This window comes from Catharus ustulatus, chromosome 1 (genome assembly GCF_009819885.2).
Source record: "Catharus ustulatus isolate bCatUst1 chromosome 1, bCatUst1.pri.v2, whole genome shotgun sequence".
Lineage (NCBI taxonomy): Eukaryota > Metazoa > Chordata > Aves > Passeriformes > Turdidae > Catharus > Catharus ustulatus.
The window spans coordinates 49,842,985-49,863,443 of record NC_046221.1 but is presented as its reverse complement, the minus strand read 5'-3'; the positions used below and the strand labels follow the sequence as shown (position 1 = coordinate 49,863,443).

Here is a 20,459-nt window from a genome sequence, read left to right as displayed (position 1 = left end):
AAATCTTAGTTTCTATTTAGGTATGAATGCTTGGCTCCTCCCCATAGGTGAAGCATCTCCCAATGGGATGATGTAATTTTATCAGTCATGCAGTGGGACTCAATGGATGATTAACAGAAGATATCTTCCTGGAGACAGGATGGGATGTGGAAAATATAAAGAACACTGCCCCACCTGGTTTTTAACAGATGGCCCATTAGCAGAGGGTATCTCCCACAGAGATAAGGATCACTGCCCCACCTAGTTTCAACAGACGGTGATAGAATACATACTTTTGGTCACATCCTGTATTGCAACCTAAGACATTTGGCCCAGTCCTGCTTTTTTCCAGGGGATGGTTTCAAGAGTTGTTTCCAGTGTCCAAAGCCAATTCCTCCTGTTAACTTACTGGAAAGTACATTATTCTGTTGGAAAAATAACTCTCTAAAATTAGTTTTCTGCTCAGTTAGGGACTTGAAGAAACAAGAGAGGAACTGGTCATAAGTGGATGCAGAAAAGGCCCTTTTGTTCATGGCAACAGATCATTGCATTGCCCTAGGTGTGTCCCTGAGCCACAACCTAAGAGCAGTCGTGCTGTGAAACAGTGTGAGGGTGGTGGCTGTCTCTGCTCATGTATTGCACCTCGGGGACTGGCACTGAGATTCTGGGAAAGCGGGGATGGGACATACCCTGTGGGGTGGCTGCTATTGTTCTGCAGGGATCCCCTCTGTGTACTGTGCCAGCTTCCCATGGGTTTATGCAGCTGGAAACAGCCCTACATCTGTAAGCCCAGGCTGAGTGACACTTCTGTTCATGGTGTGCTGCAGCTGTGCTAGAAATCTATGAATTTTGTTAATTCAAGCTTTATTCTCTGTTTTCCCTGAAGGGCCTGGCCCTGCTCATTAGAAGTGCTATCATGCTCAGTGCAAAGTTGCTCTAAGGTTTTCTTTGCACACGGATTTCATGTTAGAGGCAGCTCTTAAGTTATAATTTGAGTGTGTAATTAAGTTTTACTGGGTAGCCTCTGGAAAACAAGACTCCGTCTTTTTATATAACTTTCACTGAGGAAGAGGCTAGTTTTATCTATAGTTGGCTCTGTTTATTGTGCTACTTAGTCATTATTACAGTGAAGCTGATGACTATAGTGACCAGAGTAAGAGAATGTAAATCCCTGGATTTCTAGTTACTTCTGTTTCATTTCACAGGTGTTGAAAAGAAGTTGGCAAGAAATAAGTGTTTCCTAGTTAGTTTTTCATATGTTATATTCCTGAATATTGAAGAAAATTAGAATGTATTAGAGAATAGAGAACTGTGGGCATGGTGTGTGTAAATATAAAGCTACAGGGGTTGGTGCTAGGGTGCATGGGCCCTAGTGAAACTAAGAGTACATCTTGTCAATATGAATATATTTATATCAGCAGAGATGCAACATCTCAGAAACTATCCGCATGTATCTTGATCGTGTTGATTGAGATGGCTTATCTTGTTTTTCCTTCAGGCTTATTCTTGCTTCCACAGTACTGCCACAAGTCTTACTAACTGAAAAAGGAAAAAAAAATGAAGTAGTTTTATGTTTGTTTTTATGGTTTGGGTGACCTATAAATTATAGAAAAGACTGCAAGACAAGTAATGAAGAACAAGAAAATGCTGATTCCAGTCTATAATTATCATGTCCAGTCATTTCTCAGACTCTGTATTTGTATCACCAAAGAGTGGGATGGATATGTGCAGGCAGCAATTTTTTCTGAGACTTCTCAGAAAGTGATTTCCACAGCACTCTTAATGCTAAACTTTTTTTTCAGAAGCCCGTCTGTACCCATTTAAGAGGAACTTACTGTGCAGTCCATCTGCTTGGGTGTACACTGTCTAAAGGGGAAGTGTAAGGGTGCACTGCTTCCACTCCTCCCTCAGAGTGCAACGCACTAAAATGGGGCAGAAAGTGAGCAATGCTACTGAGTCCTAGATATCTAATGACTGATAAAAAATATGTTTAAGAACCAAGGTGGAAGAAGGAATCATGTCTTCTTGCTACTCCAACTGTGCTCTCATTCAGAGCTATATTCTGTAGTCGAGCCTAGAACTTGTGTTTCAGAAGATCATATGTGTACAGACAGTCTTTCTGATGTAGCAGAAGACTGTTAAAGTTGAGGGAGTTTTTTCTTGATGTTTCAGAATAGTTGTGTGGCTGGAACAGACTCTCAGCCTTGCTTAGAAGGAAAAAAATTCCTCATAATTCCTTATAAAACAAGGAAAGGAAAATGTAATTCACACGCTGTAAATATTGAAAGACCAAAGCATTGATAAAAGGAATCTATTATTCATTAATATGTTATTTATATTTATTTTGTTATTACTAGTAATATGAATAAGGGTAATCTCCTGACTGGGAGGGAAGGAGGAAGGTCTATGCAGAATTTTCAGCATTTTTAAAATTTGCATTATCCTGACCTCTATGACTTTCCTTTAGGCTGAATTAGCACAGTTTCTGCCAAAAAAAAGAAAAAAAAAAGAGAGAGTGTGCTAAACCTAGCTGTCTTGACAGTAAGCAGAGCAGAATTGTTTCTGCTGTTGTTGAGAAGATTGTTCTCCAGACATCTGCTTCATTGATGGACCTGTGCTGAGGATATTTATTGTCATACAGCCCTGGCACAGGAACATGCTACTTGAGGCTGCTAAGACAAGGTAGCAGATAGCCTGATAGCAGATAGTTTTAATTATAAGGGCATTATGATTTCTTAGTATGCAGATTGGAGAAAAAAACCCTCTTGCTTTTAATTGGGTTAGTTGTTAAATTTTGCCGTCTTCCTATCACAAATAATAAATGCAACTAGTTGTAAACTTCTAAATAAATGTATATTTGTATGGATTTTGTGTCTTGACTAAGAGGAGCCTGCTGTTGAGCACATCCAGTTGCAGAGTTGGCTGCTGTATAGCTGGAAGTCTCAGAGAGATCAATTGTGCATGCTTTAAGGACAAATTGCATTGTTCAGTGAAATTCTAGCTCTTGACTTGTCTTTCAGAGATAATACTATGTACCAGCCCAATGGAAAACTGAAGACAAATTGGTTTGGAGTTATTCTGACTTTAGCACACTTTTTGGGACAGTTGCTCATATACCTGCTGGTGGTTTTTTCCATCCCAGTCTGATGCGTATTTCAGCAGTGCTATCAAAACATTTAAGCTGCCCTTGCTCACGGTAACTTGTTCCTTGTCCTGTACTGAAGAGTTATACCAGTGCTGTTTCTACCAAGCTGGACTGGAAAACCAGTGTAGGTTATGAAAAGTGACAGTAGAGGCTACTTTTAATACAATATTCCTTAACCCAGTTTAGTTCCCTGATTGAGCTCACAGTATTGCCCCAGAAAACAGTTGTGTAAGTACAACTCACTAGATAAATGGAAAATGAATTTTCAGAAGATAATCACAATTCTAAGCTAGTAACTTTTTGCCTCTATAAAAACTAGTCTTTTTCCATCCATCATGGCTACTGGCTGTGTAATACCTGCTCCCTCTCTTTTTCAGTTCCAATGCTTATTTGACTCCTCAGTGGTGCAATTTACAGTAATTTCGTAACTATAAGGTGCACCCTTTTGACTAAAATTTTGATTGAAACCCGGAAGTGCGCCTTGTAATCCGGTGCACCTTATATATGGGCAAAAGTTCGGAAATTTGCCAACCTGGAAGTGCGAGCCGCGAGCTGTGCCACGAGCCCAGCTGTGCCAGCTGTGAGCCGAGCTGCGAGCCGTGCTGTGAGCTGCGCCATGAGCTGTGAGCTGCGCTGCGAGCTGAGCCGTGCCAGCCGCAAGAGCCGTGCTAGCCGGCGCCGGGGGCAGGCAGGAGTGCCAGGGCCCACAGCATGGGGAGGGCGCCTGGGGCTGCGTTTAAAGGCTACACTGCCCCGTGAAAAATGTTTGCAACTTGAGCACCTGCCAATAAACCCCACGATCGTGCGATTCCATTACTAATTCATTACTTTGTTGCGCGTGGATCCTCGTTGCAAAAAAAAGTGCACCTTATAGTCTGGTGCGCCTTATATATGGACAAAGTTCGGAAATTTGCCAACACCCGGAAGTGCACCTTAGAATCTGGTGCACCTTATAGTTGTGAAATTACTGTAATTTGCTAAACTGTGAAAAACTCAGCTTGCCAATGGACGGAGGAAATTAATTTGTATTTTTGACAGCACAGGGCTTTAAACAGGCTCAACTATTCCTGTGAAGCTTCACCTGGAAGCATAGATTACTTAATTTGACATTGCTGCCAAAATAAATTCTTGTCCAACAGGGGTTTTATGCAATCTTCATTTCTTAGTGCTTCTGTAATGTCGGGAGAGGGTGACTGTTGTCTGTGAGGCAGAAATCCAAAAGAGTGTATAAAATCAGGTAATCCTACTATAACAGTGTGGAGATGATAATGGGAGGAGAATGTGAAAGGGCTGCAGCTCTGTCTTTCTGTGCAGTTTTCATAAACAAAGAAGGTGGAGTGTAATTTTTTCTGGAGTGGCTTTTCTTGTTGGTTTACTTCTCTCCTGCTTGGTCTGTTTTGGGTTTGTTTCCCCATCAGTCTTCAGGCTTGGATTGCACCCTCCCTCTCAGTACACACAAGTACAAGTTTTCTTATATTTTTTGCATATGCAAAGCCCACACTGTAGGCTTTAGATAAAATCATGGAATCATCTCACTTGGAAGGGAGATCCTCAGAAGGATCATTGAGTCCACCTCTTGAGTAAATGGCCTCTACAGGGATCGAACCCACAGCGTCCGTGTTATTAACACCATGCTTCAACCAATCTGAGGGTCTTCTGAAGATGAAACTGTTGAAGATCATATTTTGGAGGGAAGAGAGTTGCTGGTCTCCCCATCCTAAATGCTCTTTCTCCAGGCTTGATTTTTTTACTTTGCCTGTGTTTGAGAATATTAGCATTTAAAGGACCCTTTTAAATGGTCATGTCAACACCCTGTTGACCAGAACAGGAATGAGGAGAGGGGACAGTTTTACTGGGTTTTGTTTGGCAATCTCTTGTGTAAAATGTTGTAAATTTATATTTCCAAATATTCTCCAGAGTATGAAGGTGGGAAAAATGAGTTTTTTATTTTTTGCTAACTCCACACAAAACTGTAGTATTTGAAAAACCAAGAAAAATAAGGGAAAGAGCTTAAAATCTCCACTTCTGCAATTTTCCAGGATGTTTTTGTCTATTGGACTGTGAATAGCTGTGGGATATTGTGGTGGCTGTGAGGAGTCTGAGGGCTGGTGTATAACTTAATAGTAATAGGAATTTTGTAGATTATTCCAGGTCAAAGTGTTTCCCAGATTTCATATGCTGATGATAGCCACACCTGTTAGAGACAGAAACCAGAAATTTGTACTCTTGGATTTTTCTTATCATATTCCTAAACACTGCCTGATCTAGAATGTATGTTTTCTTTGTGTGTCTTTGTGTGTGTTTTTCTTTCATAGCCAAAAGGTGCTGTAATGTGGTTGGCAGGTCATTCATCCATCATACATCATTCATCCATCATTCATCAATGTTTCTGTAGAGGAGGACATTTTTATGAACATCTTCCACCTTTGGAAATCGTGGTCCTCTGAAAAGCTTATATCCTCAGTGGTACTCTTTACACAATTCTGCTCATGTTCAAATGGTGCAGGACCAGAAACAATTGTTGTGCTGGTGTGACTTCTTGACTAGGTCTTGGTATCATTAACTACTGTGGCTCTACACTGCCTCCCAAAAAGGGAGATTTTCATTTTCATTTTCATTTTTTCCCCTCAGTTCAGACAAATTCTTCCAGCTAGGGTTTAGATTTGGGGTATCTTTAGTACTTGTGCAGCAGTTTTGGCACATGAACAGATTAGAGTTGATTCAGTAAGGTCGCTACTAAGCTGGTCTCTGTTGGAAGCTGTTCAAGGTGTCATCCTGGAGTGTTTGAGCAAGTAGTAAGTTTGTGTGTTTGAGAAAGTCCAAAGAGAACTCACTGCTGCTCCTTGGGATTCATTTGGAAGTGTATCACAAAGTCCCTTTGAGGCCAAACAGGAAACATATTATGGTAGGAAAATGTCTAACCTGGAAACTTGTCATTCATGTTATTTTGCTTTATGTTGGCATCTATTTTGAGATTCATGCTTGTGTAAAAAATGCTGGTTTTGTCTTTCACCACTCTAGAAATCTCAACCTTTCACAATTGTTATTTAATTTGCCCTTATAACATTTGCTTTTTAGAAAAAAAAAAAAAGACAAAAAAGAAAAAAGTATTGAGTTAAATGCAGTGTCTAGATCAGTAAGGCTTTCCAAATTTTTGACCCTACTTTGGGAGCTCACCAACAAGGGCTCTACAGAGCTATTTGATTGCTACCACAGAGTCAGCCCCCTGGAAAAAAACAAAACAAAACAAAACAGTTATGTATATATAGAAAGAGGAAAGCTGATGGAAGTGGCAGACTGTACTTAGTTCCTTTCCAGCCTGACTTGCTGGAAAAATCAACTTGGCCCCCTCCTTGATGACTTTTGCATGGTCTCTGGGTAAATATGAGAGGAACTCCTACACATGCCAGTTCCTTCTCTATTATGTTTTGGTTCAATGATGAATGAAAATATCAATTACTGCTCTAGTCACACCAAAGCAACAAAAATCAGTGGAAATTGTCAGAATTAATACAATGGCTGTCCTCTGAAGTCAAAATTTTGTCTTTGTATTGCTTCACCAGAAATGTCTTATATACTTCAAATATTTCTGCATGTTATTCTAAATTTATATTTTCTCTTACTTTGCACACTTTTTTGACCTCAAGTTAACTGATTGCTGATTAACTCAGGATGGATACGAGTTCTGTAAATACTAAGAGATTGCTGTCTAAATGTTTTGGTTTTGGACTCAGATGTTTGTTCTGTAATCCCTTTCTCAGTCATGGAGAAAATGTCCTGATTAGAGTTTGTGGTGAAAAATCTCTGGCAAAACAGTCTGTCTTTTGAAGTGCTACCAGTTTGCAAACACTACACTTGTTTCTCTATCTTACCTAATTTCAAGTTTGTTTACTGCTTAGCGAAAGTCAGCACCTGAAAGAAAGCAGCTATTTTAACAACTGGCCTGGGAAGAGTGCTTTGAAGTTTGGCTGACATGCTGCAGAAAGTTGCAAGGATCCATGCATATTTGTGAGATGACAAAACCCATTTGTTGTGGTGATTATTCTTGGTGGTTTAGCAGAATCTGCCACAGCATGGAAGCACTTAGTTTGCAGAGGAACAGAAGTGACATTCTGCTGAAGCTTGGATCTCCTACTATGGAAAATGTTTTGAATTTTACTGCTCATAAAAGTATGTTGAGGGCATTTTCCCCTGCTTTTAAGGCTTTCTGATAATCAGGATTTTTAAAATTCATTATTACTGGCTACACAGATACAGGTTGTAGCATAAAAGAACTCAGGTCATGTAATCCAAGGAGAAAATCTTGTCACTTCTCTGATTGGAGTAGCCCAGTCTGTGCTTGGATACATGGTAAACTGTGCCAGCACTGTCTTTAGGCATGAGTGTTGCAGCTCACAGCTGGCAGAGAAGGACTTCAAACCACTGTTCCTTTGTTGTTTTCTGTTTTCTCCACTGACATTTACACAAGCCAGCCCTCCTTGAGACTGGTTCCTCTTGAAAAGGTGGGAGGAATTACTGCTTTACCAAAAGGGAAAAAAGCCCCAAAACTGTAGCCACATTCTGGGAGAGAATTAGAGAATTGAATCAGTGATCGGAGAGCTTGTAGTCCTATAGAGCTCTTCTTAGCTGAATGACACTGCTGTGCAGCTTGCTGTGGGGGAAAGTGCAAAGTGGGAGACCTGGAGAGAAGGTGCAGAAAGGAAAGAGCATCCTCTTCGTTGTTGTTTTGAACACTAGTCTGCTCAGTGTGGAACTGCAGCCAAGCATCTGAAATAAAACTGTGAAATAGATTTAGGAGGCACAAGAAGGGGTTAAGTAAGAGATTTTTTTTTTCTTAAATTTCTTTCTAGCTCCCTTATTTCCTACATGTTTAAGTGATGTTTTAAAAAGAGGATATCTATCTTTGGTGCCATTTCTACTATTTATTTACTATTTACATCCTAGCTACACATCTTTCAATAATGCTGATGACTCTGACATCAGTGTTAGTGGTAGAGACCACAAGTAACTAAGAGTTCTCCAGGCAATGGGTTAAACGTCATTGAAATAGGACAGAAGATGCTTAATGTGCAAATCTTTATTGTTTTGTATCAAAGGCCTTTTACACAAATGCTTTACCAATTTAGAATGTCTAGATATGCTTTTTTCATAACAGAAGTTAACACAAGTATTCTGAACAAATATTTGAAATTGATTTGGAGTGTTCTTTACCAGTTACTGAACTGTTTCTGTTTACAGCAAAGTGTTAGCAATTTACTCTTATTGTATGTGTGTCTGTGAATTTTATGGCTCAAGTAACGTGTGGGGTGGGGGTGGGATGGGGTTGGTTGTATGCAGTAGAATACAGATGTTTTAAAGTGTTTTTCCTCACCTGCAAGTTTTAATTTTGCAGACGATATCAGAAATTACAGAAGATAATGAAGCCCTGGTAAGAACTTGATTTGATCATCACCTTATATACTACCTCTTCTTTGCATGACTGAGTTCAGGCCCTTGCACTAATCTTTATATGTAAATATGACTGTGCATATTCATCAGCAAGTCTTCAATCTTCTCTGTTTTCTGATCTTTGATGCCTGTTAAAATTTTCTGATGAAGCCTTTGTTTGCTTTGCTTGTGGAATGAGTGCTTCATTTCTGTAACTTCAGCAGGGCCTTTTACTGTTTCTGAAGTAAGGCTTTTGTTTTGTTTTCTTTTTTTAATTTTAGCCAAAAAATAATTTCCCCACCTTTCCCAATTCCCCTCTTGGATTTCATTGGCTTATGTAGTTGAAAGATGGCAATTTTAATGGTCAATGTTAGTGAGATAAAAAGTAAGGTCATTGTCCCAGTTTGAATTCCTATTATTTGCTGGTCTCAGGTAATGCTAGTTGCTGCAGATAGCTGCATAAAGGAAAACTTAAAATAATAAATAGCCTCATATCAGAATTTCCCTCCCTATTTCATCTATGATTTTGAACAGAGTACTTCTGTTTGCTCAGAGTTAAGCACAGTCTTTGATAAATTTGAATCTCAAGAGATATTCTAATATCTTGATTGGCTTGCAAAGTTGACATGTCAAGTATAGCTAAAACCCAAGGAAGCAAAAGAATAATCAATTGAGCGTATGTCTGAGAGCTTGATGTGATTTATCATGCAGGAAATGCAGCTCCCCATCCAAACCTGTGTTAAATCATACCTTCATAAATCTGCTGTAAACCAAGCTCTGAAACATTTATTTTTAAATCATTGCCTAATAAATAAATTCTACAGTAAGAATAAATTTGGCAGGAAATTCAAATCCTTCTGCTAAGTTCACTTTCTTAACCTAATACAAAGTTACTCATTTCATAATAGAGAAGTTTAGATTATGAAGAAAATTGTTAAAGTGGCATGAAGCTTATGGAATTCTTGGCAGGATCAACTTGGCAACATGAGCCAGAGGTTGTGCTGCCATTCAGCAGGACTGTGAAAGACTGGACAATTGGGCAGAGAGAAACGTAATGAGTTCAAATAAGTGAAGTGTATGGTCCTGCACCTAGGGAGGAATAACCCCAAGCACCAGTACATGTGGAGGACTGACCTAGTAAAGAGAAGCTCTGCAGGGAAGGATCTGGGGATCCTGGAGCATGACAACTTGACCATGAGCTGAAAGTGCCCTTGGGGCTGGGAGAGCCAGTGGTGTCCTGAGAAGACTGAGGTCAGCCGGTCGAGGGGGGTGGATCCTTCCCCTCTACTCCACTCTAGTGAAGCCACATCTGGAGCGCTATGTCAATTTCTGGCCTCCTCAGTACCAGAAAGACATGGAGCTCCTGGGACAGGTCCACTGGAAGGCCACAAAGATAATTAGGGGTATGGAGTATCTCTCTTAAGAGGAGAGACTGCAGCAGCTGGGCCTGTTTAGTGCAGAGAAGACTGAGAGGGGGTCTCATTAATGCAGATAAATAGCTCTTTTTCCGCGATTCCCCGCAACAAGATGAAGAGCAGTGGCTATAGGCTAAAACACAAGAATTTCCACCTCAACATGAGAAAGAACTTCTTTACATTGAGGGCAGCAGGGCACTGGACAGGCTGCCCAGGGAGTTCATGGAGTCTCCGTCTCTGGAGACATTCCAAACCCACCTGGGCTCCTGAATAACCTGCTCCAGGTGACCCTGCCTTGGCAGGTGGCTTGGACCAGACAATCTTCAGAAATCTCTTCCAACCCTAAAAATTCTGTGGTTCTATGATCACCCCTACTGAGATTAGGTATCTCTTGTCCTTTTAGATGGCATTTATGTTCTCACTTCTGTGAAAATAGTTCTTTGAGGAAGAATAGTTACAGTCTTTCAGCAGCTCTCTGCTTTCAAATTCTATTACACTGTAGGGTTCTACGGATTAAATTTGTCCTCAGGACAGTACTGAAATACTGACTTACAGTTGCATTGCACCCTGGTTTTAGGATCTGATCTGACTGATGACCTGAATTTATTTTTTACTCAGTTTAGCTTTGCTTTACTCATGAGAACAAGGTTTTACCCACTTGGTCCTTATTAAGATACTTATAAGAACATCCTTATTGGTCAATGTAGATGTATCACATCAGTGAATACAGTAGTAAAGAACATGTCTGTGACTAAAGTTTATTCTAACTTTGGAAGTTAAATCCTGCCAGTAGAAACTTCATGGGATGCGTAGTTTAATATTTTGATCTCCAGCAGCAGTATGTGAGATACTACAGTTAAATAACACAAATTATTGAATTTGGGACTTGTACTGAAAAAGATACCAGAGCCATTGTTGAGGATGTGAAACCAATAGTTCTGGAAGCTGCCTTGTTCATATGTTTTGAAGTTAAAGTGTTTACACTAGTGGTCTATGAATGTAGTTACCCAACATCCCGACTTATTTTCACCCATATATTAATGGGAAAAGATCTAGTGAAATGAGAACAATAAAAAACCCCACAGAGCTTGGTATCATGAACTAAACTATAACACTTCTTAACATCCACTTTCTGTCTTCTTGACTAAAGATACTTGAAGGAACCAAACACTACTTTAAGAAAACAAGTCACTTTGGATGTACAGGGTGATGTAACACATTTTTAAAATCCCGTGAAACAGCTCTATTAATTGACTGCTGCATTGCAGTGCTAAATTGTAGTCAAACCAAATTGAATGGAAAGTGATGTTTTTCCTGTGTAGTGATTCCTGTGCTTTTAAGAAAAGTAGTCCAGTTGAGGAAATAACCATGAAACGAACAAAACCAGGAATTTTAAAAATGGGGAATAAATGGAAAAGTTAATTCTAATCACATCTTCAGAGTGTAATAGTTCCTCTGGGCTAGTTTCCCATGTTTAATATACCTTTAAGTGGATTTAGTAATACTCCATAGTAAGAGTATCTATCTACATTTGGGTTTATTCAAGAATATTTGCAGTTACATTTTAAATTCACACCTTTCATTCTTTAATGAAAATTAATTTTCGAACATAGTAAAACCCTGATACAAGGGTTACAAAGCTATTCCATGTTCTTGGAATGCAAGAACATTTTGAAATTATTTGAAATCAGTAAGGCTGACTCCTTTTAATGATGCAGTGAAACTGTACCACAAAGAAATATTTCAGTAGTGCTTAGCTAGCAGATGAAAATGAAAAAAAAAAAATTATGTCAATTGCTGTGGAGCAGTTAAGTGCATTTTCTGTAATCATCTAGGAAAATACAAGTAGCTACTACACAGATTGTTCCATCATTTTCATTGTACTATGTAAGTGTGAATTGCTCCTGCTTTGGGTTGATGGAGGCTTAGTTCTACCCTTGGCAATGTTACTTGAAGAAACAAGGCAGTATAGAAGCAGTGAAGAGGAGCCGTATCAATATAAAGTTCAAACTGTACTGGCAAAGCATTCTGCTGCATCATCAGTCTTCATTTTAGACTTAGTTAAATTCTGGCCCCTATGGCTATTCCAGAGCTCTTGGCTTCTGATGATTAAATATATTCTGTTCCCCTGTTTAAATTTATTCGTGGCTGTTCATCCTTGACAGCTCCAATTAAAAAAAGCTGTTCTTACACTTGGATGTTTTCCTCAGTGATGTCAGGCCTTTCAGCTGCCTAGTAGGCAGCGAGCCCAGATAAGGGACTTTGTTAACCACTCCTGCATTTGCTAGTAGGCTGCTACTCTCCTGTTACCTCCCACACAATTAAATCATTTCTTTGCTGCTTTCCCTTGCAAAATTAGAGCTCAGCTTTGGTTCTGTTTCACTCATGAAGGTAGTTTGTGTAAAGGTGTACAGTCTTTGGCTTCTAGCAGTGGGCTGGTGGCTGTACACTGGTTGTGATAGACGAGTAACAATTTTCAGATTCCACTACACAAAGGTGTCTTTCATATAAAAGATGAGACACACCATCTAGCTTGGTAAAAGGGATACCCCTTTGTTACCTGATGACAGTTGAGCCTGACTAATTATCTTGGATTTACATAATCATTTGAGCAGCCAAGTATTTTTTCCTCCATGAGAGTGATAAAATGTTAATTTTTTAATGTGTGCAAAACACAGATTAAGATTTTTAAAAATTTATTTTTAAAAAACATCTAGGGGTTTGGGTGCTAAACTATCATTCATTTATTTCGAAAAATAATGTAAGTTGCTCTAGGCATCTTTCCAAATAAGGACACAGGATAAAAGGTGGTTTAGCATGTAGAAATTATACTAGGAAGGCATGTAAGAGACATTGTCATTAGGATCACACACACATTCCTGTAGTTTTTATTTTCAGGAAAGAAAAACTAATATCAGAATGTGTGGAAGAGTTTGGGTTGTTTTGGTTTTTTTTTTTCCTTCACAGTTCCCTAATATAAAAATACAGAGAATTCTTAGGAATTTCAATTAAAGGTTTGACCAGGTATTTCTCTAAAGATGTTGCCTTAATCTTCAGTCAGGTTTGTCACAGAGGTTGAGGCCCCACAGGCTGTATTAGAGCATGGTTGTCCACTGGAGTGGCTCAGGCTGGGACAGCTGATAGTGTAGCAAACCTCAGCTTTCTTCTGCTTAATAGGCTTTTGCCATGACCTGCTGTGGGGAAGGAGATGATGCTTCATGACCAGCTCTCACAGTGGGGGTTAGAAGAGGGGAGTCAGCAAAGAACAGTGAAATTTCATCACTTGTCCCAATGTAAGGCATCCAAGAACCTGAGACAGAACAGCATTCAGGAGGACTTGTAGAAGTAGTTTGCCTGAGAGCAAAGTCTGTTAAGATATCAGTGTTAATAAGATACAAAATTGCAATTATACAGTGCATCCTTCTGATGATTTTTCCCCTCTTGCTGCATTAAAAAGCACCTTCATTAGGAATTCTTCTCAAACTATTAAGTACAGTAATTTCACAATTACAAGCCGCACCATTTTGACTAAAATTTTGCTCCCAAACCAGAAGTATGGCTTACACTCAGTAGTGGCTTATATATGAACAAATTTTGGAAATTTCCCAACCTGGAAATCCGAGCCAGCAGCAACCCCGAGCCAAGCCAGAGCCCACCTGGCCCTGGGGGGTGCAGCAGCAGCACCAGCCGGGCATGCCCTTCTCCCAGCGGCAGCGGCCAGGCAAGCCCCGCTCCCTCTTCCCGGCAGCAGTGGCCGGGGACACCCCTCACCCTCCTCCCGGCGGCAGTGGCCAGGCAAGCCCCGCTCCCTCTTCCCGGCGGCAGTGGCCGGGGACACCCCTCACCCTCCTCCCGGCGGCAGTGGCCAGGCAAGCCCCGCTCCCTCTTCCCGGCGGCAGTGGCCGGGGACACCCCTCACCCTCCTCCCGGCGGCAGCAGCTGGGCATGCCCCTCTCCCACTTCCCGGTGGTGCTGGCCAGGCACGTCCCTATCCCGCTTCCCAGCAGCAGCGGCGAGCGGGGTCAAGCCAGTAAACTCCGTGATCCCGCGATTCTGTTCTAATTGGCAACTTTGTGAAAGTTGCACGCGAATCCTCACTGCAAACAAAGGCGCGGATAATAATCCAGTGCAGCTTATATATCGACGAAGAACGAAATGTTGCCGACACCCAGACCTGCGGCTTATAATTGTGAAATAACTGTAATTTAACTAGAGGAGGAAGGCTTTCATAGTTACAAAACTGCTATGCCTTATGCTATGGATTATTCTAAAATGATTTTATGAAGAAGCCCCACTTTTTTTTTGTTTTACTTTTTGTATGATTAAAACTCTTAGAGAGACCTTGAGTTAAATAGCTGCTACCTGTCACAGTTAAGTTGAGACAGACAGGGCTTCTATCACCACCAGCCTTTAATTGGCATTCCCACCAGTCTTTATTCACAAACTCTACATACCTTGTTTTACAGACCTTTTTCTCATACAACTCTGACTTCTTCTCTTATTGATCTCTCTCTGATAACTCTGACTTCTCCTCTTATTGGCAGCTTCACGCTGTACTGATTCCTTGTCTTACAGGCAGTTCCACATAGCTTTAATGCCTTCTTTTATTCCACATGGCTGGCTAACCCCAAGCTATCCCTTGCCTGGCTACCTGGCCCTGTCTGTGCCTCACACAATATCTTCTTAACAGCTGCATGTCTCTTACCTCCTCTTAGTACAGCCAGCAGCTCCTTCTCTTGTTCCAGTAGACTCTTGACCTTAAGCTCCAACTGCAAGTGCCTATAATTGGTGGCCGGTTATCCCACTCCTTTATATCTTCCAAAACCAATTGGCCAGGCACAGATGTTTCCACTCCTTGGTAATCAGTACAGCTGCAAGTCATTGGGGAAGATTTCCTCCTGCACTATCCTTTCAGCCTAGCTCTCCACACCTACCATGTTTTTATTTTAAAGATTGCTGATTTTTTAAACCAGCTTTGATTCCCTTGAAATTTCTAGCCTCTATTCTGTCTGCCCCTTTTAATAATGTGTGTCTCTGTGTGTGTGTTTTCAAACTAATTACTTGAAAGTCTATCTCTACCTATCTTCCCTTCCCCCTGCAGATGCTTTAATCCTAATCTTGCCCTGGTTACCCATGCAGATTGCTTTAATCTTTAGCTGTGCTATTCCTACTACTTATCCCTTAAGCCTGGCTTTTGACTTTTGCAATGGCGCTTGATATATACGCATGTGGGTAGGTGCATAATAATTAGAAGGACATAGTGTGTATTGTGTGGTGCTACATAATAATAGAGCTGAAATATTTCTTGCTGCTTGATTAGTCCCAGTGTTGCACCTCTTCAGTCATTTATTATTTGAAGCAGAGTCACTGGAGTCACATCTGATGCGGTGTCTGATCATTTTAAGTTGAAAAATGCTTTCACCTTCTGGATCCCAAATGGTTGTATCACTGTCAGATCCCCTAAAACTAGGTTTATACATTCAAACCAAAATTGTCATATCCATTACCCCAGTTTATTCCCCAGAGGTGTGGAGGAGCATGGAATAATCAGTATTAATCTGGTAGGATTGATCAATAGTTTTGATGAGAAGACTTAATGAGACTGATGAATCCAGGTTGGTTTAATCCCTTTACATTATAGCCACTGTTGTTCTGAAGATTAATATCCATGCACAAGTGTAATGTAGTTTTTAGTATGCCCTCTAAACTGTATCTTTTGTTTATGTGGATTAGTTTTCATGTGCAGTTTATTTATAGAAGAGCATTCGTATACTAAATACAGGTGAATTGACTAAATTTTAAAACAATAGATGAGAAAATTTATGTCTGCCAGATTATGTGCTTAGTTTAATGCTGGGAGAGATTCTTATCTACTTTTCAACCTATATGGTCTACCTTTTAAATTAAAAAAAATATTTGAAACTAATTTAGTTTTTAATAGTAGCAATAATAATAATAATAATAATGATAATAGTATTCCTTGTATTTGTTGAAGTATTCTGTCATGAAGATGCATTACGATTTGGTGCAAACTTTTAGAACAAAGCCCTTCCTAGGGTTTCTGTTTTATTGTGGGTTCATAAATAACTGTATTATGCAAAAGGAATGAATTGGGGAACATGACAGGATGGGAGATGATTAAATTTCCTTCTGAGTTTTACTGTCATCTTAGTATGAAATCCTTGGTTATTTGGAATGCTAATGATAACATTTTAAATCTAATGTAGATCTTAAATGATTCGCAGTATTAAAGAAACCCTGAACAAGCAAACCAACAACAACAAAAGGCGAAAGAGCATCCTCTGCCCCCCAAAACAAAACCCAGAACTTCTAGATAATTTGTTTGCTAAACAAAGTATTCCCTGTGAAATTACAGTGGAATTTTAGAGATGTTATTTTTCTTGTTTGCTCTTTGCTGTAGGTTTTTCATTTGTCATAAGTAGTCAAAGCCACTGTACATACCTATATTTACTGAATGGAAAGGTGTTTTGGTGTTTTTTGGGTTTTACTCACAAAATATCAGGAATAGCAAGGGTATTTTTGGTGGAGGAAATCTCAGTTCTGGCAAAATGTCCTATCTTAAGTGAAGAGGCAATTAAAGGCTGCATCTTGCTATCAGATATCCCTAAATGGTAGATTAAACCAAATCCAGCTACTGGAGTTGCTGCATTGAAGCTGATTTGTCTGCCTTATTCCTCTGTACTGCCGTAAATGTCTTCCATCTGAGTGGTACTTCATTGTGTTAGGTTCATACAAGATAGTAGGATAAACCACAGATTAAGGAACACCAATTAATTATATTGATTAACTATGTCTGTGCTATTGGACTTAGGTTCTCAACATACTAAGCTTTGCAGTTCCAGCGTGACAGAGGGTTTTTTAATTCTATCTTTTTATTGGGTGTAAGCTACTGTATTAAAATTGCTAGACTATTCATGCTGTTTGTATGATTTTGCTTTTTAATGGCTTGCTGGCAGAGTACCTTGCAGGCAGTTTGGCATGCCATGAAAGGTAATTCACTGCTCCCTTTCAGGATCTCTATACAGCTTTTTGTACTGAGTAATTACCACATGGAAGGGCCTCACTGAAATCATTGGGCTGCTTGCTGTTTGGTCCCTGGCTGTGTATAGAGATGAAGCTAGTCTTCAAAAGTTGTGGTTTAATATGAAAAATTCCTGTGCATCTAGTCACGTTATCCCTGATGAGTTTAAACTCATTTTGAATTTACTTGCATTCATACAAAGATGTGTTGAATTTCAAATTTACAGGAGTAAATTTACAGGTAGTGGCCTGTAAACCTAAATAATTTGAGCTGCACACTTTGCAATTTGATTGCTCAGAGATAAAGTAAAAGAGATGCACTTTCAGATTTAAAGAAAGAAATCAAGGCATTAACTGTTAGAAAATTGCTGCTCAAGATATATAATCTCTTCTGGTGCATTTTTAAAATATATTTGCTTCCTTGAAAGAGGGGTAAACCATGCTGTAACTTCCCACCTGTTTGCTGCATGCAGAGGCACCAAAATGTGACACCTTTCTCTGGCCTTCAACTAGGAGGATTTCATAAGTGCTAAGGAAGAAGTTCACTTCTTTCATCTGTTAGATCTAAATATCTGAATTTATGAGAGAAGTTTAATTTGGGCTGACTGATATATTTTTGAGCATTGCATACAATGTTCTCCTGAGGATTACTTCTTCTCTTAAAACTGCTTTCCTCCGCATGGCTATTCTTGTTATCCATGCTAAGTTGTTTTGAAGACTAGCATGGCCTCTCTTGCTTTTCTACTACCTCTTAGTCCATAATTGGCTTCATTTTCCTGCCTTTCTGAAAGCTTCCTGCTGCTTTATTCCCTCAGTTGTTGCCCTGGTGCATTACTGGTAAGTGTTGTCATGACTCCTGTCTCTTGCAGCTTTGGAGATATGTTGTCCTTTACACTGACTGCATTTGTTGAGCTGATGGATCATGGGATTGTATCGTGGGATACATTCTCTGTGGCATTCATTAAAAAGGTAAACTTGTAATCAATGCTATCTGTTCTATAGCAATTTAAATATTAGAGGTGAGTTGTGATTTGGGGTTTTTTTATGTTCTTTTTTTTTCCCCTAGGTACAGTAATTTCATGATTATAAACCGCACCATTTTGACTAAAATTTTGGTCCAAACCCGGAAGTGCGGACAATATATGAATGAAGTTCAGGAATTTGCCAACCTGGAAGTGCGAGCCCTCAGCAGCCCCAAGCCGAGCCGGAGCCTGCCCGGCCCTGGTGGTGGGGCAGCTGCAAGCTGAGACTGCATGGCCCCGAGTTGAGCCAGCAAACCCTGTGATCCCGCGATTCTGTTACTAACTGGCAACTTTGTGTAAGTTGCATGTGGATCCTCGCTGCGAACGAAAGTGCGGTTTATAATCCAGTGCAGCTTATATATGGACAAGGAACAAAAAGTTGCTGACACCCGGAAGTGCAGCTTTTAATGAGGTGCAGCTTGTAATCGTGAAATTACTGTACTTTATTTAGGTCATTGGTCAAAAAAGGTACATGAAAATGGGATTAAAGTGCTGCTTCAAACTATAAATGTCTGCAGCTGCAGAATCTGGTTCAAATTCTGTGGATATCAGTTGGAGTGAATTGCGATCAACACAGTACTAGGCTTGTTTTATGAAAAATTGCTTATTCAATTACATTGTGATCTCCCTGTGCAGATAAAATACAGTTAAAGCAAAAAAAAAAAAGTATTTTGATGTAATGTAAAATAAAATGAGTGATGCCATATTTCCAGGAAAAAAACCCAGCACTGAAATGTTTCCTCTGGGATATTGTAAGAAGAGAAATGAGTTAGTTTACTATTTGAAATTAGGATGATATATGCTGAGTTAATCAAGCTGAACTTTGCCCCTCTGAATCTTGCAGATGAGGTATGTGGTTTTGAAACAGATCTGTCCACGATTTGCAACATATCCTTCTTTACTTACATGTTAAAGCTGTACAAAAGCAGCAGAACCATGGTATTACTCTTTAAGTAAAGAGATTTAGAAGACTTCAGAAAAAGTTTTTGTTACTGACTTAAGACTTTTCAGTTACTGGGGAAGAAAAACCCCAAAACCACATAATTCTTCTTACAATGAATTTTCAAACCTGATTGAATTTATCATAATTTGAAGTGCATTTGTACAGGTTCAAAAGGTGTCAGTTACTTCATTAAAATTATATCAGAAGTAGTAATTAAACTAATATAACCTGTGGCAAAGAAACCTCCATTTTAGCACAGTGTGTCAGAGCAAGGTCTTTAAATTTAGTTAGAAAATTGCTGCCATTGAAGGAAAGCAGAAATTTACTTTTGTTGCCAAACATGAAAGAAGGATCAACTATGAGAAAAAACATTAGATACTTGAGTGTTGCATTCGCTGCCCTGAGAGAGAGAGACAGGCACTCCATGATTCTTTTGACCAAAAGCCCTTTATTGTTTTAAATAGCTCTTTTTATAGCCTCCTAAATGTTTCTCAGCAAGCACTTCTGATTGCTCTAAAGTTCAGCTGTCCAGCCTCCTTTTGACCAATTTTGGCTTCTGCAGTCAGGCTGAGATCCATCGGACCAACCCCCTGTCTTTTTCTAGATCTTTCCCCAGTCGGTTGTGCCTTTTCCATATATGGCCCAGTACAAGCCAGCTAGTAATGCCATACTTTAGATACTAAATCTCAGTTTTTCACATAAGAAAAAAATAGTTAACTGATCTGAGTTTTGGTCTGATTTTAATTTTTTTTCCCAATCTCACTGTCTAAATAGATTGTGATGATGATTGTTGTTACCTTCTAATGGCAAAGAAAATTCTACAATTGCTTTTAACTGACTACAGACAAAATCAAGTCCAGAATGCCTTACTTTCTAGGGGAGCCTACTATGGAGCATATGAAGAAACTTGCTTAGTTTAATTTAGAGTATTTTACTTTGTTATAGGCTCAAAACAAATGTCTTCATCCAGCATTTGTCCTGCTGATTGTATTGTAACAATAGAAGATATTGTGTTCCCCTTGTTAATGGCTCTTCTGTCAGGCACATCTATAGGTTTCCATGGATAATGACCCAATTTATAAAAAAAACCCAAAACTAAAATAACCAAAAGACATAAACAAAAGCATTTTCACAAAGTACCTATGAAAAGCAAAACTGGCAAGTAATACCAGAAGTGAAACTGTTGAACAAGAAGGGGACTGAGGAGAATAATAGGAGAGTTAGAAGAGAAACAGAGGGACAGAGAATAACAGACACTGAGGAAAGAGGCTCAGGAGTGTTCTGACCTGCATGTGGTTGGGAGCCAGAAAGTCAGATCCCTCAGTGGTGTGGTGTGGACATGGGACAAACCTAGCAGAGCACCTTTGTACCATCTCTCATTTCTGTGGCAGCAATCTACAACTTCATCCTCACTTGCTTTTCTGACGTTGGCTTTTGACTTGCCACTTCAGGTCCTTGCTCAAGTGACTGACAGGGTGGATAAGGGA

At 39.7% G+C, this 20,459-nt stretch overlaps 1 protein-coding gene across 8 annotated transcripts in view; it reads left to right on the top strand.

Annotated features, from left to right (window-relative positions):
* The window catches only part of LOC117006373 (engulfment and cell motility protein 1), a 255,865-nt gene that overhangs the window by 120,533 nt on the left and 114,873 nt on the right, over positions 1-20,459 (top strand). For all 8 annotated transcript variants that reach the window (XM_033078822.2, XM_033078804.2, XM_033078787.2 and 5 more), the window contains 2 exons: positions 8,517-8,552; positions 17,877-17,976. In XM_033078822.2, the coding sequence (XP_032934713.1) occupies positions 8,517-8,552; positions 17,877-17,976 (136 nt within the window). The remainder of the gene's footprint in view (positions 1-8,516; positions 8,553-17,876; positions 17,977-20,459) is intronic.